Source organism: Phyllopteryx taeniolatus, chromosome 6, assembly GCF_024500385.1.
Source record: "Phyllopteryx taeniolatus isolate TA_2022b chromosome 6, UOR_Ptae_1.2, whole genome shotgun sequence".
Lineage (NCBI taxonomy): Eukaryota > Metazoa > Chordata > Actinopteri > Syngnathiformes > Syngnathidae > Phyllopteryx > Phyllopteryx taeniolatus.
Window position 1 is genome coordinate 20908784 of NC_084507.1, and position 21721 is coordinate 20930504.

General features: G+C 44.4%; 1 protein-coding gene across 6 annotated transcripts; it reads left to right on the plus strand.

Moving 5' to 3' along the window:
- Positions 1-216: 216 nt before the first annotated feature.
- On the plus strand, positions 217-20829 carry cspg5a (chondroitin sulfate proteoglycan 5a). Of its 6 annotated transcripts, none has more exons than XM_061776945.1 (7): positions 217-605; positions 4710-5586; positions 8273-8461; positions 13939-14092; positions 17675-17731; positions 18758-18847; positions 20111-20249. In XM_061776945.1, the coding sequence occupies exons 1-6, from the start codon at positions 398-400 to the stop codon at positions 18842-18844; spliced, it is 1572 nt and encodes a 523-aa protein (XP_061632929.1). In that variant the 5' UTR covers positions 217-397; the 3' UTR covers positions 18845-18847; positions 20111-20249. The 6 variants fall into 6 exon arrangements, with proteins under 6 accessions (XP_061632929.1, XP_061632931.1, XP_061632925.1 ...); XM_061776947.1 differs by having other exon boundaries at positions 221-605; positions 13939-14014; XM_061776941.1 differs by lacking the exon at positions 18758-18847 and having other exon boundaries at positions 227-605; positions 20111-20829.
- The last annotated feature ends 892 nt before the right edge of the window (positions 20830-21721 follow it).

The following is a 21721-nucleotide window of genomic DNA, read 5'->3' on the forward strand; positions in this document are numbered from 1 at the left end:
AGAGGTTAAAAAACACACACACACACAGAGAAAAACTTCTTCTTAATAGCGGGAGAACACTGTGATAAAAAACTGGAAGTGATGAAGCTGTCACATGTTTGGAAAGTTTTGAGAAGGGGAGGAGGGAGGATGAGGAGGATGAAAGGAAGGGGTGGAGGAGGAGGAAGAGGGGACCAGAGCGCCCCCCCCTCTCTCTCCCTCTCTCTCTCTCTCTCTCTCTCTCTCTCTCTCTCTCTCTCTCTCTCTCTCTCTGCTTGACTTGTTCTTTCATTCCCGCCACTGTGAGCGAGCCGAGCCGGACCGGACCGCATCAAGCCCCTGAACGGATCACCGTGCGCGGCTGGAGGCGATGGAGCCGTGAGCCGAACCGAACCGAACCGAGTGGAGCCGAGGGGCGATGCTGCCGAGTGAAGAAGACTCCTCTTCCTCCTCTTCTTCTATTTCTTCTTCTTTTTCTTCTTCACACGCACGTTCCTGTGCTGTGGATTGCGCGTGCACGCCGAGCATGGAGACGAGCTCGTGCACAGGAAGCTGCCGCCGCCGAGGCACGCGGATGGCACGCGCGCTCCCGCTGCTGCTGCTGTTGCACTTCATCTCTGTGCACGGTAAGGAGAGTAACGTGCACACCCCTGCAGGCCGCGCGCGCACACGTCAGCTGCTTGTCAACGTGGACGCGCGTTGACAAGCAGCTGACACGCGCGTGCGGACGAACGTGCGCCTCTGGCGTTTGTGATGCACATACGCGCACGGAGAAATGAGGGCGCGTGACGAGACAGATGTTCACTTATTAGTACACTTGAAATCAGGTCAGCGCACGCGCGCGGCGGCCACGGGACGCAGATGGGTGTCGGCGTGCACGCGCACATCACAAAGAAGAGAGGCGCAGATTAATGTGCGCATGCATAATGCATGAGGGAAAGACGGGGTGGACGCGCACGTATACGGACGCGCGCACGGACATTCTGACACACACAAAAGCACGGCGCCGGGCTCTTTGTCTGCCAGCTGGGCTGCGCGCACGTCAAATACCCACAGGCGCGCGCACGAGAGGCAGACAGCCACAGCACGCTGAACTTGTTTACAGTTATTTTTAAAAACAGATACTGATTTCACTTCAAATCTACATTGAGTATAGCACAGTGATTTCATTTATTATTTATTTGAGTCAATAAATGATTAAGTATTTGAGTCTGTAAACGACTCAGTAAGTGTCTTAATATGTGACTCATTAAGTGACTTTGTCTGTAATTAGGTGACACCTAATGTATTTACTCTGTGAGTTATTTAGTATGTGACTCGGGAAATGACTTAGGTAAGTGACTTAGTATTTGACTCAAAAGTTGAATAAGTGGTTTACTGAGTGACTGTAAATGATTTAGTATGTGACAGAGAAAGTGACTCAGAAGGTGACTGAGTACATGATTCATTCAGAGATATGGGTCAGTCCGTGATTGAGTATGTGACTTAGTATGTGACTCAATAAGTCATTTAGTGTGTGACTCAGTGATTTAGTATATGACTCAAGTGATTCAGCGTGTGATTTAGTATGTGAGTCTGCATGTGATTCATATAAGTTACACAGAAACGGACCCAGTAAGTGCTTTAGGATGTGACTCAGGATGTGATTCATTAACAGACTCTGTGATTTAGTCTGTAATGAGTGTGTGACTCTGAAAGTAAATTGGTAAGAATTGACTGAGGATGTGACTCAGTAACTGACTTAGTAGGTGACTCAGGAAGTGGTTTATAATGTGATCCACTAAGTGATTGGTTAAGTGATTTAGTATGCGACTCAATAAGTAACTCAGTATATGACTCAGTGATTTAGTATATGACTCAGTAAGTGTGCTAGTAAGTGACTGAGTATGTGAGTCAATACGTGTATGAGTGCATGACTTAGTAAATGATTTAGAATGTAGCACAGTCACTGAGTAAGTGATTTGGTATCTGGTCAGGAAATCACTCATTGAGTGACTTAGTATGTGACTTGATTCACACTGATGGAAGTACAATATACTGACTCAACAGCAGCCCTTTATTCATGACATACTTTCATGTACTTGTGGGTGTGCGCGCACGTGTAATCGATTAGCATCCGAAGCTACTGTGAGTTAAGCTAATGCTAAACTATTTTAGGTTGTACATTAGCCGCATGCTAATGGCCATGATTCAAGTTGGAGCGCGTCATTCGGGAGGGGGGGGGGGGGGGTGTGTGAGTGCGAGTGGCATCATCATTCCCACACCTGTCTCCGCTCGCCTCCTCCTCCTTCTTGTTGCGCTACAAAGGAACCTGATGAACTCAAAGCCGCTGTATCTGCATCCCGCCGCAGGAAGCGAGCCGTTGCCGTGGAAACTGCATCTCTCTTTGTGAGCTGTGTGTGGTTGTGATGGAGTAGTGTGCAGGTAGCGACCTTGTTACCTGTCAGGCAAATACACAACTAAAACAATCATGCAGAATGTATATCGGTTCAGTTGTACCTTGACTTACGAGTGCCCCAACTTAAGAGTTTTCCGAGCCCAAATTTTAGTTATGAGCGAGTTTCAGATACGCCGTTGCTCGAGTGACGTTAAAAAAAAAAAGTCACAATTAGTACTAACGTGATTAAAACTCAAAAGTCAAGGTACCAAGGATCCTCAACTGGTGGGTCGCAGTGTCATTTTGGGTGGGTCGCCCACAGCTGGTTAAAAATTGTCAGTTTACGATAGTACCGACATACGATATTTCCAGGTTACAGATGGCGTATGAATCCGTTTTCGCAATGTACAAGAAGGCACGCTCAGTTAGTGTCGTATTTACTGGTTTCCAATGTTTTTGACTACACTAGGGTAGTGCAAGGCGCATTCAGAGTTGCATCCAAATTTGGGTCCCAGGGTCACGACAGTTGAGAACCTATGATGTAACATATTGTTCTCTCATGACGCAGTATAGATACACTGGCATCAAATACTGATATTGTAGCGAATCAGAAGTTTCTCTCTTATCATTTAGTATTGATACATTGACATCAAATATGGATATCGTAATGTATCGCGTCATTATGTGTTAAAATCCGCATCATCAAATATTGATATATCATATCACTTATTTCTTGCAATGCAGCATTGATACGTTGGCCTTCAATATCGATGTTGTGATGTATCGTGTACAATATCGGTACCCCAGCATCAAATATCGATATGGTGATGTTTCATATCTTTTCCTCTTAACAATACAGTATTGATACACTAGCATCAAATATCTCTTATTAGTACAACACACTGTACAATAATCTCTTATGGTATGGTATTTGTGTATTTTTGTCAAAAAGAAACGGTACTTTTACTCCGTTAGTTTGTGCTAAATGCCTCGAATTTGCACATTCCTGATTTATTACTTTTTGTCTAGTTGTCGTTCATGCTTTGATTTAAAAAAAACAAAAAAAACACTGGAGTTACTCAGTACGAGTAGTTTGTTTTTTGCTGAACACTTCAGTGTTTTATTTGGAGGACTACATTTTACTTTTACTTGGGTCATATTATTCTAAAGTAACAGTACTCTACTCTTTTGAATACAATTTTTTTGCTACTCTCCCCACCTCAGCTAATGTAAGTTATCACTATAGTCATCTATCGTGTCCTTATCTCTTAGCATACATTATCAATATACCAGCGTCAAACATACTACGATAAGTTACGTATCATATGATGAATTCTTACAATACACTATCGATACCGCTCCATCAAATGTTGATGTATGGTATCATTTTGTTGATGTATGGTATCATTTTCGCTAGCGATACAGTGTCGATATACCAGCACCAAATGCCGATTAGCGATTGCATTATCTCTTCTGGCGTATCAGTACACCAATTTTTTAAATTCTCATATCTTGCTGTACAGTATTGACACAGCAGTATAAAATATGGATATTGTAATGTATCACTATAGCAGCAGCAAACATCGGTATTAAGATTCATTGTCGTGTGCGCCCGTGCGTGTGCAGCAGTGGACTGTGGGTCATCTGCGAGTATTTAACCCATGAATAACCTTAATGGCGAACTGAAAAATGACCACAATGTGTTCCGAAAGCCCGTCTCATACCACAAAGCAGATGTTCTGTCTGTGTGTGTGGTAGGAAATGAAAGCTGTGTATCCATGGCAACAGATGCTGCTGATCCCGCTGGACGGAGGACCGCTGCGCCATCATGCTTGCGCGCTTCTGTGCGGCTGCCATAAAAAACCCAATAAAAGCACACGTTTTATTGGGGTCCACTGTGTTGACGCCATTCTCGTTTCCACCACATCAAAACATTTCGGATCAGAAGGAAAACCCAAAGTGACTGAATCCAGTTGGAGGAAGGAAAATATTCCTCCGACCACAATTTGGAATTCATGTCATCGCATCAGGATAAACTTCGTTGTCCCCTCGTGAAGCGGTTGCAACCACCATACATACATGCATGCATGCATGCATGAGCGCTGAGCATTTATTCAAGATCGATGATAGCCTAGTTTGTGTGTGTGTTAGTGTGTTTGTTTCTGTGTGTTGAAGCCGACGATGGTGTCCTTGCTAATCTTTAATCTGTACTGTCGAGTGTTGGGAGTGCATTAGTCAACTACTCCTTTAAGCCATCCCTTAATGCCTCACGCATCAAGTGATGTCACCCATGTCATTCCGGAGTGTGCGCGCCTGTGCGTGTTGAGTTCACTTTATATTTTCGTGTTTACAGGAGTCGTCATGGCGACCAACACCACTGAGCTGACCGCCGTCCTGAACGGGACCGCCCCACTTAGTGATCAGGATGGTCCTACTGATGTTAGCCATGCGGTCACCATGGGAACCGGCCCCGGCGGTTCCGTCAACACTGTGACGCCCAGGGCGGGCCGCGTGCCTCGGGACGGGGGCGAGGAGCAGGAGCTGAGCAGCGGCATGTTTGGCGAAGCGGCGGTGCCCGAAGTGGGCGGCACGCTCTCGCCATCTGAGATCAGCCCCGATTCGGTGGAAGCGGAGCTGCTGTTGCCTGGCAACCGTCTGCCAGCCGATGTCACGGACGAGGAGCCTGTGCCGCGTAGCGACCCGCCGTGGATCCACGCCAAGGACACGGCCGTGTTCGACCTGGACCGACCGTCCGCCGCCGTCCCGCCGCCGCCCGCCACCGCCCAACTCGACGTCCTCCACGTGGACTTTTTCGATCCCGCCTCCCGTGGACGCAACATGGACTTGGGTCCGCGTCCCACCTCGTCGTTGGCCCACGAGCTCCAGGGCGGCGACTCGACATCCTGGGCCATGCCGGACAGCTACGACTACTTGACCCCGTATGAGGACGGGGTGTCTCCCACCAGCGACAAGTACCCCGACAGCACCACCGACGACGGTGGCTCTCCAGCTCGCCCCAGACCGGCGGGTCCCGCCTCCTTTCTGCCAAACGGGCCCCGGCGCGCCCCCCCGGCCGCCTCCCCGGTGGACGGCTCTGACGGAATGGGCGGCTGTCGCCCCGGCTATCAGATGATCAACGCCACTTGTCGCTCCCCTTGCGACTTTGACCCCAACTTCTGCTACAATGGAGGGCAGTGTTACCTGCTGGAAGACTCCGGGACATTCTGCAGGTAACACACACACCTGACATCATCCGTGTAACATACTGTACATGTGACATCATACATGTGACTCTATATTTGTCACATACGCTGTACAGTGAATGAGGAATGGGAATTAATAATCCCAATAATTCCATCCCTAGGAATCGTTCATTTGTGTGCCTGATGAGACCGCTTATCGAGTCCTCTGACATCGCAATTGATTGATGACATCACACGCAAGAATTATATTTGAGTTTTGAACGTTTCCAACATGGCGTCAAGGCAGAAGCGCTCTAAAGTTTTTACCTTGCAACACTTGCAAAGCTTTAATTTCAACAAAGGAACTTGCGGAACTACAGCGATATAACGATATATATCGTGGACTAATATACAGTCTAAACATCTACGTGCGATATAACCCTCTATCGTATCAATAATCAATGAGAGAATCGATAAGGAATCGACTCAAAACACCAGTATAGCTAATCGAATCGGAATTGCTGAATTCTTATCAATTCAGTCATCTTTCGCCCCACCGATGACATAATATCACAGATTGTTAAGCCATTTTTATGTTTTTACAGTATAAAGGCAAGTCCAAAAATTTAGATTGACTTCAGTGTAGTACCATGTTATGCCACAACATGCCGGGCAGCACTGAGGTCTACTGGAAGAAGTGCAGTTTAATTAAGAGCAAGAAGAAGAGGCAAAAAAGACGCGGATTCCACAGTGCAGAGGCAATATACAGAATGCCCGTTAGTTTTGTTGTATGCTCTGTTCGTATGTGTTGCTGCTCCGTGGGTGTTAAAGTAGTCGTTGTATAACATCTATGCTAGTTTCAGCTAGCCCATCTATGGCATCTCACATTAGCAATAAGATAGCTGACTTTTTGTTGGACAAAAAAAATATGGTTTAGTTGAACATTTCTTTGGTTTAAATATATCAACCCCAATTCCAATGAAGTTGGGACGTTGTGTAAAATGTAAATTAAGAACAGAATACGTCTACATCTGTCTTTGTCCCAGCTTTTTGGGAACGTGTTGCAGGAATCGAATTCAAAATGAGTGAATAATTGTAAACAAAAATAAAAATAAGGTTCATGAGTTTGAACATTAAATAAATTGTCTTTCTAGTGTATGCAATTGAATATAGGGTGAAAGGATTTGCAAATCATTTTAGAATTGGAATTAGGATTCGTACAATGTTGGACTCCTGCACGGGTGGGTCTGGAACTTATCCCCCTCGACATAACATAAACATGACATCAAATACATTAAACATTTACGTCACACATTTAAGATAAATAACATACAAGCTGTACATACGCCTGACCTCATGTCAAATGCTTTAAATATATGCAACATGGTCCATGTGCCATCGTAAATGTACCACACAGATGATACCATACATCTGCCATCATACACATGGCACAGTATATGTACCATCAAGCATTTTTGATGCATGTGTTATCTATAGTATGCGTGTGTCTGTAAACACACTTGATTCATTCACACAAGAGACGTCAAAGGGAGACATTTCACTTTAGAAAGAGAAAGACGAGGAAGAAAACGTCAACAGATGAGAAACACTCAGAGGTGGAGCACAAACTCAATGAGTCATAACTTTTCAACACTGCCAGCGCGCGCGTGTGCGTACTATGCGTGCGTGTGTGTGTGTGTGTCGTGCAGCTTGATGTAATTAAGTTTGCATGGAGTGTGTATCCATTTTACATTTCACAGAAACACAGTCGCAATAATAAAACCATCTGCACGGACATGCACACGCGCGCACAGTTACTGCCTGTGTTTGTGTGTCAGGGTTCACTTCCAGTCAATGAGTTCATAGGTCAAAGACACAGGAGAGTTGCGACTGCCAGCAAGGTTGCAACAAAAGCCCCACACACTCATACGGACTGACACACACAACACTTTGTTTTTGCCAAAGATTTCTGACGCGTTTCACTGATGACACACACGCACACACAAAGTTCTGCAGGGTGTGTTTGATTTCATACCAAAAAAAAATAATGGGGGGGGGGGGGACACACATGAGGGGTCGGGGTGGGGCAGGGTGGGGGCAGCAGCGAGATGGCTCGAGGGGCGGAGATGAAGTGGAAGAAAAATGTCATAAGTATTTTTTTTCAGTATGTGATGGAATGAGAAAGATTCTGCTGCTCAGGCTGAGTTGCCATGACAACCAGCACATCCCACACCCCCCCCCTCCTCACTCTCTACTTTGCAACACCCCCCCCCCCCATTCTCTTACATAAACCTCCTTTGTCAGCGACTCTGCGTTCACTCTCATTGACATGTATGACCACGCACTTAAGCGTGTCGTCATGGTAGCCAACTCAGCGACCATGCAACGTGCTTTAACAGGTCGTCGTGGTAACGCTCACTGTCGATGTAACGTGACATGTCAGTGTAACATGAAACATGTTATGGTAACGCACAATCACAGTATGCATGTTGTCATGGTAACACAATCAACATCAACACAATAGCCATGCCATCAACACACTTGTAACACATTAAGATGAGGTTATAGTGACATGCTTAATGTCAATGTAACCCACTCAACGTCAATGTAACACACAAAACATTGCCATGGTAACACACCATGATGACACTAAACGTCAGCGTAACACATTGCCGTCACGGTGACACAGTGGAGGTGAGGCTAAGTGTTAATGGCTATTCAACCTCTCCTTCAGGTGCAACGTTCAAGACTACATCTGGCACAAAGGCGCCCGCTGTGAGGCGGTGGTGACGGAGTTCCAGGTCATGTGTCTGGCGGTGGGCGTGTCGGCCGTCGTGGTCCTGCTGCTCTTCATGATGGTGGTCTGCTTCGCCAAGAAGCTCCACGTACTCAAGACAGAGAATAAGAAGCTGCGCAGACGCAGGTGAGGCAGCCATCTTAACGTCAAATAAACCCAGAACACTCGGGAATCCTTACTATTAGGGACACTCGAATGTTGAAAATCCGTCAGTAATTCACGTCCCCCTCAAAATAAGTAACCCGCTGCGAACGGAAGTGGGCCAACTCCATTTTGCAGAACAGTGATTTTAAGTTTCATGCCTGCCGCCCAATGGCTGACACTAAATGTTTGGTTTAATAGTGGTCTAAGTCAAATCTATAAATATTTCATGAAAGATGACACATAACATTCACTTATACTAGATGCACTTGCACCATAATGCAATATTGGGCTCCCCTCTATATGTAAAAAATGGAACTAAACCTTGAAATAGAACACTATTCACCTAAACGAGATCCTTACCCCACTCATTTCAGCACTTAACTTAAAAATGATCAAATGGAGTTCGTCCACTCCTCACTTTCAACACTAAATATACCCCGAACTATGATCCCGAAACACTTTAGTATCGTTTCAAACTTGTCTTAAAACATTATCCTTAAAAATAACAGTAAATGGCTTACAATCTGGGGAAAAAAATGTGCAAGGACGCTGACGTGTATGTCGTCGTTTCGGAACCCGATGACGCCTTTGCTATTGGCTAGCGCGTTAGCGGCATCTTGTGGCAAACAAATACCGTGGGTAAGTGGGGTTTTCAGCGAATCACTAAGACTAGTAAAAGTAGAAGTAATCATTCAATTCCTGTAGTACAGACTCTGAAATATACTTAAGTACCAAAGAAAAACAAATTTCTACTGTCGCTTTTATACAATACCCATTTTGATAAATTGGCACCACAACAACAAAAAAATGTCTGCATACAAAATAATTTCTCTTTTTTATGAACTTACATAGTGCCTATTCTAAGACGGGGGGAAAAAAATCACTTAACATGTTGCACTTAATTGTTTCAGCGCTAGCTAGCATTAGCTTGACTTTCATGCTATTAAATTGTGTGGATACAGCTTTACTAATTTTGTGAACTCTAACATAAAATGCTACAGTGTAGGGATTAAAAGTAAAAAATCATCAGAGAAATAATTACTGATGTAAAGTATAGACAGGCTACCTGAAAAATCTACTTAAGTACAGTAACAAAGTATGTGTACTTGGTTACTTCTCACCACTGCAAGTTCACTACATGCAGTTTAACGTCGTTGCCAAAGAATAACACGGAAGAAGCCCACGAGGCGTCCATCTTGATGCATGCTGTGTTTACTATAAGAATAGGATGACGTCCAGGTGCTAAAATGGCGTCTACTTCTCCTAATTCACATTGGCGAGATGTGAGAGGAAGATGGCGAGATGAGGAAGAGGATGGATGGGGGAGGAGGTGGACTGAATGTAAAATGCAGTGAGGTGACAGTGAGATTGGGGAGGGGGGGCGGACGCTTCTTTGCAGGCGGGGGTGGATATTTGGCCAAGTGTTTTAACAGCCATCTCCATGGCGACCAGGCGGAAGCTCACTGGAATCGAACATGCAAATGTGCAGCGACGAAGCGCTCGGTCGGCGACGCCAGCTCCCACGCTAGGGGGGATATTTTTAGACCACTGGGTGGGGGGGTCATAGCAATGGGAGGGATAGCATGATGAAGATGCTGCTACTGATGATGATGAAGGCCAAAATGGCGAGGAGACGCCGTTAGCCTGGAGACGTTTGACAAAGAGAAACGATGATGTCATGGCTTCGCCACATCCAGCAGAAAGTAGGGCAGTCGGAGAGTGGGGAGGGAGGGGGGTGGGGGGATGACCTACATGCAGCTGTGCAACTTGAGGGAGGGAGGGGGCGATGCAGGGGGGATGGAGAGACGACAACCTCATCAAGTGTCGGAAGAAGACGAGGAGGAAGGGGAAGAAGAAGATGGAGGGGTTTGGGGAAGGAAGTAGGAAATGAGGAGGAAGTAAGATGGACCCATGAAGGAAGTGAGAAGGCAGTACGAAGTAGGAAGCAGAATAAGTCAGAAGGAAGCGGAAAAGAAGAAGAAAGGGAAAAGGAAGTGAGGAGGAGGTCACTGATTGCACCTGACTTTGGTGCGGGCAGCGTGGGATCAGTTCCCACTCAGTGACGGTGTGAATGTGAGTGCGAATGGTTGTCCGTGTCTGTATGTGCCCTGCGACTGACTGGATGGATGGAAGTGAGAAGGAAACAAAAGGGAAAGGAGAAGTAATGAAGGAAGAAGGGAGTGAGAAGAAAACAGGGAGGAAGGGCAAAAGAAGGCAGTAAAGAAGGAGAGAAGTGAGGAGTAAGTAAGCATGAAATAAGAAGCAAGCAAGCAGAAAGGAAGGAGAAAGTGAGAAGGAAATGGGAAGTAAGGAAGAGGGAGGAAGGAAGCAGGTGGCAAAAAGTGAGAAATAAGCCACCTGAAAGTGAGGCAGAAGTAAGAAGGAAATGAATAATTAAGCAGGAAGCGAGAAGTAAGAAAGGGCGTATGAAGTGAGAAATGAATCGGAAGTAAGGACGACAATAAGAAAGTGAAAGAAGGAAGGAAGCAAGAATGGCACGAAAAGGAAATAAGAAAGCGGTGAGGAGGCGGTAAGAAGTAAGGGAGCAGGAAATGAGAAGTGAGGAGGAAGTAGGCAGAAAAGATGATGATCGTGAGCAACAAATAAGAAGGAAGTGAGAAGGTGGTAACTCTGCTATCGTTCTTTCAAAAGCGAGCTTCAACAGCCGCGCTCGGTTGCGCATTCAGCAATGCTCTCAGCATTTCTACTGTACACGTTTTCCCACGATAATAGCATTCACAACACTTTACGCTCGCACTTGATCTCTGCTGAGCGATGTGTTGATCACAAACGCGTCACTGTGTTAGCAGCTAGCCAGCTAAGCTAAGATAGCGAGCTCGGAGGCAAGCTTCAACGTGCACGGCGAGGCCAGTCACACGCATCCATGTCGATAATTTCTCGCCGCCTTCTCATCTGCCATCCACCGGACAGGACGACGTTTTTAATCAATAAAAGTGCTTGAAAAACAAACATATACTGTGGTGTCTCGCTCCAATCACGAACTGAAAAATTAAGCCGCCATATACAGTCTGCCATGGGTAAAGCCAATGCGTTATTTACTAGTATTGATACAATCGATTGATTACCTTTTAAAACGATTTAAAGCGATATATTTTCATCCAGAAGGCTGATCTAGTGGGATCGTAGTTTAAATAAATCGATACATAGATGTAACAAATGAATTGTTGCACCCCTAGTTCCAATTGCTTTGCCTTTAGCCTGGCACATAACATTCATGACAACACACGTCCTCATTTGTCTTTTTTTCTTTATGATAATTCCAAAAATAACGTAAGGTAATATGAGATAATATAACTTAGATAATATCCTCCAACGTTTTGTAAAGGTTTCACGCAGAGCTGGCCCAAGGCCCTGTGACCACTAACAGAGCTTGGAGTAGTCTTTTTTTTCTGCAGTTGTATTGTGGAAGGACAGAGTACCATATAACGTTAAGTGTTTACTTAGATTTTTTTTTTTAAACAGAATTTCATTCATTCATACATCTTCCGTTCTGGTTATCCTCACTAGGGTCGCGGGCGTGCTAGAGCCTATCCCAGCTGACTCTGGGCGAGAGGCGGGGTACACCCTGAACTGGTCGCCAGCCAATCGCACTCACATTCATACCTACGGGCAATTTATAGTCTTAAATTAACCTACCCTACATGTTTTTGGGATGTGGGAGGAAACCGGAATACCCAGAGAAAACCCATGCAGGCACGGGGAGAACATGCAAACTCCACACAGGTGGGGCCGGGATTTGAACCCCGGTCCTCAGAACTGTGAGGCAGATATGGCAACAGTCGGTCACCGTGCAGCCCACATAATTTTAAAACCAAATTATGCAGCTTTATATTTGATTTTTGAAACCATTTTCACCTTTTTCAATTACCTCTGTTCAGTTACATCGATATTTAAGTACTTGCGTGACATTTTGTTTATTTTAGTCAATACTGTTTTTTGCACATTTTATAAGATTTTTATATATCCAAGTGATTTTATTTGTTCTTGCTGTTGCAGTTAGAGGCCTAGATCCGTGGTTCTCAAACATTTCACACCATGTACCACAAACAACAACACTTTGCTTAAATATAGCCATCCATCCATTTTCTGAGCCGTTCATCCTCACAAGGGTCGCGGGAGTGCTGGAGCCTATCCCAGCTACCATCGGGCGGGAGGCTGTGTACACCCTGACCTGGTTTCCAGCCAATAGAAACATTTTAAAAAAAAACTCCATTTAAATGATTAAATTATAATGTATTAAAAAAGTTCAATTAGAAATTGCACCTAAATGAATATTGAAAAACAAACCATTCTTAAAGGTTAAATGCAAATGCATTTAAGTTAAATACAACTAAACTGTACTTAGTGATTCTCTCCTTTACCACTAGAGGGAGCCATCACACCACTGCTTTTACTTGTACTGCATTTTGAGAATCACTGGTTTAGATAATATTCTGTATCCCACTTGGTCCACTCCCTGTTGTTTATTGCAGAGTAGTTATGACTCTTACTACCTGAGATTAGCGGTGACACTTGTTGGTTGGCCCTCCGGTGGCCAAGATGGGCACATAGGAAGGAACAGTGCAATGAATTGAATTGTAACGTTCAGTCATGGGCGGCATGGTGGACGACTGGTTAGAGCGTCTGCCTCACAGTTCTGAGGTGCAGGGTTCAATCCCCGGCCCCGCCTGTGTGGAGTTTGCATGTTCTCCCTGTGCCTGCATGGGTTTTCTCCAGGCACTCCGGTTTCCTCCCACATCCCAAAATAAAACATGCATGGTAGGTTAATTGAGAACTCTAAATTGCCTGTAGGCGTGAATGTGAGTGTGAATGGTTGTTTGTTTGTATGTGCCCTGCGATTGGCTGGCAACCAGTTCAGGGTGTACCCCGCCCCCTGCCCGATGATAGCTGGGGTAGGCTCCAGCATTCCCGCGACCCTAGTGAGGAGAAGCGGCTCAGAAAATGGATGGATGGATGGCATTCAATCATGATGCAAAAACTTTAATTCTTTACATTCTATTTAATTATGTTAATATTCAATCTTTTATATTGTATAATATACAGTGCTATATTCTTAATTAAAAACACATTGTTATTTTTTGGGGGGTGGGGCTAGACTTGTATCTCAATGTAACATTTTATTATTATTATTATTATACTCCTTGTCATCTCTCAAGGGGAAATTCAACAATGAATGATCAATAATCAATATTATTGTAAGAAATAGGGGTCCCCTAAAATGTCCAATTTTGCTTCAGGGCCCCAAGGAGGCTTGGGCCAACTCTGGTTTGATGCAATAGAGGTTCTTTGAATGTTGATGTTTGCATCACAGATGAAAAGTTTGCTTCTTCTTTCTTGCTCTTCTTCTTGCTCTTCTTCTTCTTGCTCTTCTTCTTCTTCTTCTTCTTGCTCTTCTTCATCTTCTTCTTCTTCTTCCTGGTTGGTGTGTCGCCCTGCAGTAAGTACCGGCCCACATCGGAGGCTCACAATGATAATTTCTCGCTGTCCACCATCGCTGAGGGCTCCCACCCAAACGTAAGGAAACTGTGCGACACCCCTCCTAACGCCCCCCATGCCCGTGCATTGGCTTACTATGATAACATTATCTGTCAGGTAACGTGCTCCCGCCGCTCTCTTCTTCCCTTTTTCTGCATCTGACTCCTCCCCCTTTTCCTACCCCCGACGCATGGGCATGAGTACCCCTAGTAGAGAGACTCAGTCTGAGGCCAGGGTGGGGAGGCGGGAGAGGGGGATGGATGGCGGGGGGGCCTCCAGAAGCAACTTTTCCCTGAAGGATGGCGGCTGACTGTGAAATGAATAAAGCTGATTTATGTTCGTGGACAGTATCTCACAAAAGTCAGTACACCCCTCGCATCTTTTTCGTAGGACAACACTGAAGGAATGACACTTTACTGTCATGAAAAGGAGTCAGTGTACAGCTTGTATAACAATGTAAATTAACTGTCCCCTCAAAATAACTCCACACAAATCCATTAATGTCGAAACCGCTGGCAACAAAACTGAGCGCACCCCTAAGTGAAAAAGTCCAAATTGGGCCCAAAGAACCAGGACAATAATTTTCCAGCCTGCGCCATATTTATGTAAAGCAACAAGATCCACATTGAACTTCCAGAGACCAGTATGAGACAAGTATGAGAACACACCTGCGCCTCATTCACATCTTAGATTGAGTAACACTTTTGAGTCACATGAAGTAACAGGGAAGTAAAATGGCTAATTGGGCCCAATTTGGACTTCTTCCACTTAGGGGTATACTCACTTTTGTTGCCAGCGGTTTAGACATTATTTTGAGTTATTTCAAGACGAAAGCAAATTTACACCAATTTACAAACTATACACTTAGGATTTTACATTCTAGCAAAGTGTCATTTCTTCACTGTTGTGTTGTTGAAAAGATATCAAATAAAATATTACAAAAATGTGAGGGGTGTACTAATGTTTGTGACATACTGTAGATATGGTTGATGAATTCAAATGTCTCTCCTTAAAACGACGCAGTCCAATCACAGTGAGGCACTTTTGTGCGTCCATCTTGCAGCCTGTTGCCATGACAACCAGGCAGCCATGAACTAGGGCCGCTGTTCTCGTCATATCCATCACATTCGCTTGTCTTTCATTCAAGGGGACATATAGAAAATTTACTTTTTAATGTCTTGTAAACAAATGCAATAGTTGTGTGCCTCAAGTGTGAAATTAAACAACTTAGTCAATATAGAGTTATCTCACTATTTCTGAAAATGTGTCTGTGAGCGAGCTGTTCTAAATTTTGCTAAATTGTGACATCACAGTGGGTCTAATTTACATAATCCTGCCCCCACCCTGTGTTTCTCAGTCAATGACATGATCATCTCGGCTGGACAAAGTTCCAGAGCAAAATAACCACTTTGCCAGAATCACTATCATGTCAAAGCCAAAAGGTAAGCAGAGCTGCAAGTGTTGGCGCAGATTAGCATTAGCTGACTGTTTTACCACCATTAACTTCTGAAAATAATGTTCGATTCAGTTCTCGACATGGGAGTTGGGAGGTATTTGTGTTTGGCCTTGTCATGTACCACATCGCTACTTATTGACAAGTGTAATTTGGTGGCTTGGTGATGAAAATCATTCTATAAAAACATGACTCTAATTGTTGATCCGTGGGGTATTTTGACACAAACGTGTTATTAAGACACTTGGGAATTTTTGCATTGTGGAAAAAAATGCATAATAGCTAGCATAGCATCAAAAATGTTTATGACACAGTCAAGCCCCGCCTCCTTCCCTCCATCCTGCCGCCGCCGCCATCTTTCTTTCCAACTTGCACTCTCTGTTCGCCTCTCTGCTCGGTAAGTCATGGCCGGATATGCGCCACCTGGTGGCCATGCCTGCCACTGCAGCTCTGCTAAGCTAACAAACTGTCTTGTTTATCCTGAGAGTGGGTGGGGCAAGGGGAGGGGCTGGGTGACATCATCCAATGTGGGACCTATCTATCAGGATAAACATCTGAGATGCAAGACCTCTCTGAAAGTCCACTAACAGTAGCATGGTTAGCTGATAGCATAGCATTAGCCTAGCATGAAAACAGCAAGTCATGTTCTCGTTTGGAATAATTTTTTCTTTTTTACGCCATTCAGCGAGTTCTGTCGATAGCCGCATGGGTTAGCTTATCTTAACTTTGTGCTGCAACTATTTGGTGTTTTTTTTTTTTGTCTGCACTTTGGTAGAAGTGGTACCACCCTCTAACAGCCCATCACTACTTTTGTTCCCTGCTAACTTTTCAAAGCAAACTCAACAAAGAACATTTTCACTTTACTCTCACATAAGGAAATAAGGAAATAACAGTAGCATTGTTGCTGAAATAGCATGGTTAGCTGCTACCCTAGCATTAGCCTAGCATTATGTGATGGGATCACAGGATGCATCAAAGAAAAAGAAAATCAAAGAAATTTTGTTCCCTGCTAACTTTTCAAAGCAAACTCACCAGTTTCACAACTTAACTCTAGCACATGAAAACAACAGTAGCATTGTTAGCTGCAGTAGCATGTTTTGTTGCTGGGCCTAATATTAGCCAAGGATGATGAGATCACAGGATACATCAAAGGAAAAAAAATCTTTGTTAACATGTTGTCATGTTCTATTTAATTTTATTTTATTATTTTACGCCATTCAGCAAGCTCGGTTAGTAGCCATAAGAGTTAGCGCCTATGATTGTTTTATGGTTTTTTTCCCCTGCATTCTTTCTTTCGGCCCATTGCTACTTTGGCTAACAATAAAAAACATTATTCACAACTGAACACTCGCACACGAAAACAACATTAGCATGATTAGCTGCTAGCATAGTTTTAGCCTAGCATGATGTGATTACAGGATGCATCTCTTTTGTATTTGCAAAAAAAGAATCACACCATCAACAAACTCAGTTGGTACCCTCATGGGTTAGCTTAGCTTACCTTAGCTTCACGCTACAACTTTTTTTTTTTCCTGCAGTTTGGTAGAAGTGGTACCACCCTCTAACAGCCCATTGCTACTTTTGTTCCCAACTTACTTTTCGAAGCAAACACAAAAATGAACATTTTCACAACCTTCACACACAAAAACAACTGAAAAAACAAGTCAAAAAATCATCTTCATCGCATCTCTCCAAGTCATTTTACTTCACAATACTAAATAGTCACAATATTGTTAAACAAAAGCTACATTTACTCACTACGCCACTAAAGATATGATTAATTGAAAATGTTTAATTTATACCAAATGTGTTCATTTCACATTAAAAGACACTTATGCTAACTCCTTTTTCATTGAAAAATTAACACAAATCTCTCACAGAGGCCAGCTTGTTGTGCTTTAGCTAATTAACATGACTAGCTTACCACGGACATTGTACTTATGTTTCATTTCTGAAAACAAACAAACTTGTTCACATTGTTAGCGTCGGCGCTCAAGTCTAGCCGTATACTATATACTGCAAATACTTTCAAAAACAATAAAATATCAGGGAGAAGTTTCTCTGAAATAAAAACTGATCAAAGTACACAAACTCACTTAATTAGAGTAGCATTAGCGTCTCTTTCTTCACTTTCCGTCTGCCTTGTCCTTCTGGCCGCCTCTTTTGTCTCTCTGTCGCCATGACAACGATGCCTTTCTGCCTTTGAGGAGTGTAACCTTTGAAACCCCCCCCCCCCCTCCCCTCAGAAAACCATGAGCAGATACACGTGGGAGTGTAAGACCAAAGAGGAGTCCGACTGCGAGGTAAGACCATAAACCCCCCAGCCCCTCCGTCCCACCTCGTCCTGCCACGTTGTTAGTTAGCCCCGCCCCCCCCACACCTTCCCAAACAGACCTGTCAGTCAATCAATCAATCACCTCAGCTGTCACTGCACCACAATGCTCACACACAAAAACCTCAATAGATAGATCGTCATGTCCAAATATGAAGTAAGAAGGAAATGATCAGGAACTGAGCAAGAAGTAAGACGTAAGACAAAAACGAGCAGGAAGTGGAAAGTGAATAAGAGGTCAATGATCAAGAAGTGATCTGAACATGAGAATGAAGTGAAAAGAAAGTAAGCAGGAGGTAAGTAGAATGGAAGAAGGAAGTAAGAAAAAAGTGAGCATGAAGTGAAAAGGAACTAAGAAGGAAATGAGTGAGCAGAAAACTAGAAGGAAGTGATGTGAAGGAGTGAAGTTCGAAGAAAGTGAGCAGGGAGTGGAAAGTGAGCATGAAGTAAAAAGGGAGTGAGAAGGAAGTGATCAAGAAGTGAGCAGAAAACGAGAAGGAAGTTGGCAGGAAGTAAGAAGTAATGGGCAGTATGTGAGAAGGAAGCAAGTGCGCAGGAATGAAGAAAAACTAAGTAGGGAGTAAGAGGAAAGTGAGAAGGAAGTTGGAAGGTTGGTAGTCTCACCCACATCTCAAAATAATCATCATGATAAGGAATAATTAGTGTCAATAAATATTGATATTATTATTGCTCCGATTAAACTGATAAAACTTGTTCAAGTTTCTTACTTTCTGGTTCAAAATGGGGGTGGCGGTGGGGTTTGAGGAGTCGTTGGTCTGCCCAAAGTGTGCTTGTGCCTTCATCATCATCACCATCAGAACGTTGTTTTTATCTCTGTTCCCCACCCCCTCCAAAAAAAAAACCCACTGGAAACTCCTCGTGAGTCTGTGCCACCCCCCCTACCGCCAAACCCAGCTCCCCACCACCACCACTACCACCCACATGCACCGCCAGCAAACCCAACAAACCAAAACAAAAACCCCAAAACGTTTTCCAGTTTCATGCTGACGGAAGGAAAGAAGGCTCGTACCCCGTAACCATGGAAGTCACGTACCCGCACGTCCTGCCCGAAGTTACGATCTAGCTGGTAAATCCACTTTTTGTCACGACACACACGTAACAATCACATGAACTTTTTTTCATGGGTGTGTGTGTGGCGTGTGTGTGAATGTGCAAGTTTGAGTGTGACGCTGCCGGTCATGATAGGGAATAAAAAAATTTAAAAAACGGCCCTTCAACCATTCTGATGGTGGTACCCACAGAAGACCCCAGAGGGGAGGCATGAGTCAATATTTAATAGGTGGTGAATATTAAGGTTGGGCGGGAGGGGTGGCAAAGTTGCATGTGATGTGCATGTGCCTCCTAGTTTGTCTGAATGGGCAGAGGGAGGGTTCAGGGTGGTGAGGTTGTATTCATGCAGTTCACCTTTTCCACCAACAGGATATCATGACACACAGACAAGATACTTCACACTGACACGCCCCCACCCCCAACCCCAACAAGACATGTATGACATTACATTACACACATCATCTGACACACGTGACATGCGTGACATGACGTTACGCATACGCATACTTGACGTTGCATGACCTTACACTTGCTACATAACAAAACTGGTAATAAATTGAGTTGCACGTGACGAAATGACCTGTGTGACGTGATGTTTGATGTCTTCCCTGATGTTACACGCATTACATTCTGATCCACGTGTTACATGATGTTACATAGTGTTACATTTGTGATACACCGTATTACTAACTAACAACAGGGGTCATGACAGTAATATGATCGATACATGATGTTACACGTTACACATGTTACATGACTTACACATGTTACATGACTTACACGTGCATAACATGCATAACCGGTCTTATACATCTATAATATAACGTTACACGTGTTACATGCTGTAACATAATTTAACACCTTCTACGTTATATGTTACACGGCTAATACGTGTGTAACATCAGGGTACGCTCATAATTTCATGACGACGTTACAAATCACATAATGACGACGGGGGTCACGCATGTTACATGACTTACAGGCCTTACGTGACATTTCGCATGATGTTACATGTGTCGCGTGGCACAGCAGGTCCTACTTGTTTTACATGCCGTCACAAGCATTATATGATGTTGCACGCGTTAGATGACTTAAACGTTACATGGCATAGCAGATGACTTGTACTTGATGAAACAGGTGTTGCACGATATTACACACGTTGCATGATTGATGCAGTTTACAGAGGCGACCACACACATATGACAGTTGTACCAGTGGTTTCTGTGCTAACTCCATCTTCTGCCTTCCCTCCTTCCTCCCTCTCCTCCTCATTGGTCAGGATGATCCCAATTCCCAGAACAAGCTGGAGGAGCCGTTGAAGGCCCCGGCCAAGGAAGATGACGCCCTGAACATCCACAACGCGCTGACGCCCAAACACGACAACCACAAGCTGCTGGGCGACGACGACTCGGAGGTCAACTCTCTGCAGAACAACATGATGTGAAAAATACACTTTTTCACCGAGACACTGACCGCTGCCCACTGACCCACCCGTGCCCGCCACTCCGTCCTCCGCCACACGGGTTCATCGAGCAGCCAAGCCGACACTGCCATCATGCTCCGTCCCCTTCCTGTCGCCCATTCATCATCCCTTCACCACCTTGTTGCTGTCACTTGACTGCCCCTTACCTCTTTCACCGCTCACGTATACACGCACACAAACACACAACACACACACACATACTCACACACATTTCCCTGCCTGCATCGTTGTATTTTGTAAAAGAAAATTCCAGAATTCCAGCGTGTGTAAACGTGGTAAAAAGAAAAAAGCTACTGAGAGGTTTTGATGTTTGTTGACTAATCCAGTGAGTGTCTATAAATATTGCAAACAAATCAGATCGATGGATCGACTTCAAACACGACGTGTCTTGTTTTCTTTGATGTGATTTCTAATCCTTTGATGTACTTTTACTGTTTTTATTTTCTACTCTTTCAACCAACGAGAACAACAAACGTGATTCCAACACTTGTTGAAATAAAACCTTTTTAACATGACCTCTGCTTGGCCGTCTTCTCCGTGTCCACGCACCCACGCGCACACACACACACACACGAGCAAGCTCCTTTCACACTGTCGGATGTGTCACCGAATTAACTGAAGGCGGGAAGCAGCATCAGTTACATGGCGTTACATGAATTATGCAAGTTGTGTAGATGACAATGCGCGATGTTAGATGGCACTGTTGTACTTGCATTACATGAATCATACACATTGCGCGATGTTACCCAATGATGTGTGGCATTATGCGTGTTGCGTGATGTTACTGCATGTCCATCCGTAACATGTACTATATACAGTATGTTATATGGCGTTACGTGATGTTATTGCCATCTGTTACATTAATTTCTTGTTACTCTCGTTACATGTATCATACGCATTATGTGATGTTACGTGCATTACATTGCTTCTCCTCACGAGGGTCGCGGGCGTGCTGGAGCCTATCCCAGCTATCATCGGGCAGGAAGCGGGGTACACCCTGAACTGGTTGCCAGCCAATTGCAGGGCACATATAAACAAACAACCAGTCACACTCACAGTCACACCTACAGGCAATTTAGAGTCTCCAATTAATGCATGTTTTTGGGATGTGGGAGGAAACCGGAGTGCCCGGAGAAAACCCACACAGGCACAAAGAGAACATGCAAACTCCACACAGGCGGGGCCGGGGATTGAACCCCGGTCCTCAGAACTGTGAGGCAGACGCTCTAACCAGTTGTCCACCGTGCCGCTGCATTACATTGCGTTACACAAATTGTGCAACATTATTACATGATGGTACAGGACAGCGCGACATTGCACTTGTTACGTGCCGTTGCATGATGATATGTCCATCCTTTACACGAATGATACGCATGACATGGCATTACGGTACTTGCATTACACAAA

Bases quoted from the DNA above. Each gene is read 5' to 3' on its own strand.
- cspg5a (XM_061776941.1), top strand. From the start codon at position 398: ATGCTGCCGAGTGAAGAAGACTCCTCTTCCTCCTCTTCTTCTATTTCT. The intron at 606-4,709 runs GTAAGGAGAGTA...TCGTGTTTACAG, and splicing joins GCACTTCATCTCTGTGCACG to GAGTCGTCATGGCGACCAAC. The intron at 5,587-8,272 runs GTAACACACACA...CCTCTCCTTCAG, and splicing joins GACTCCGGGACATTCTGCAG to GTGCAACGTTCAAGACTACA.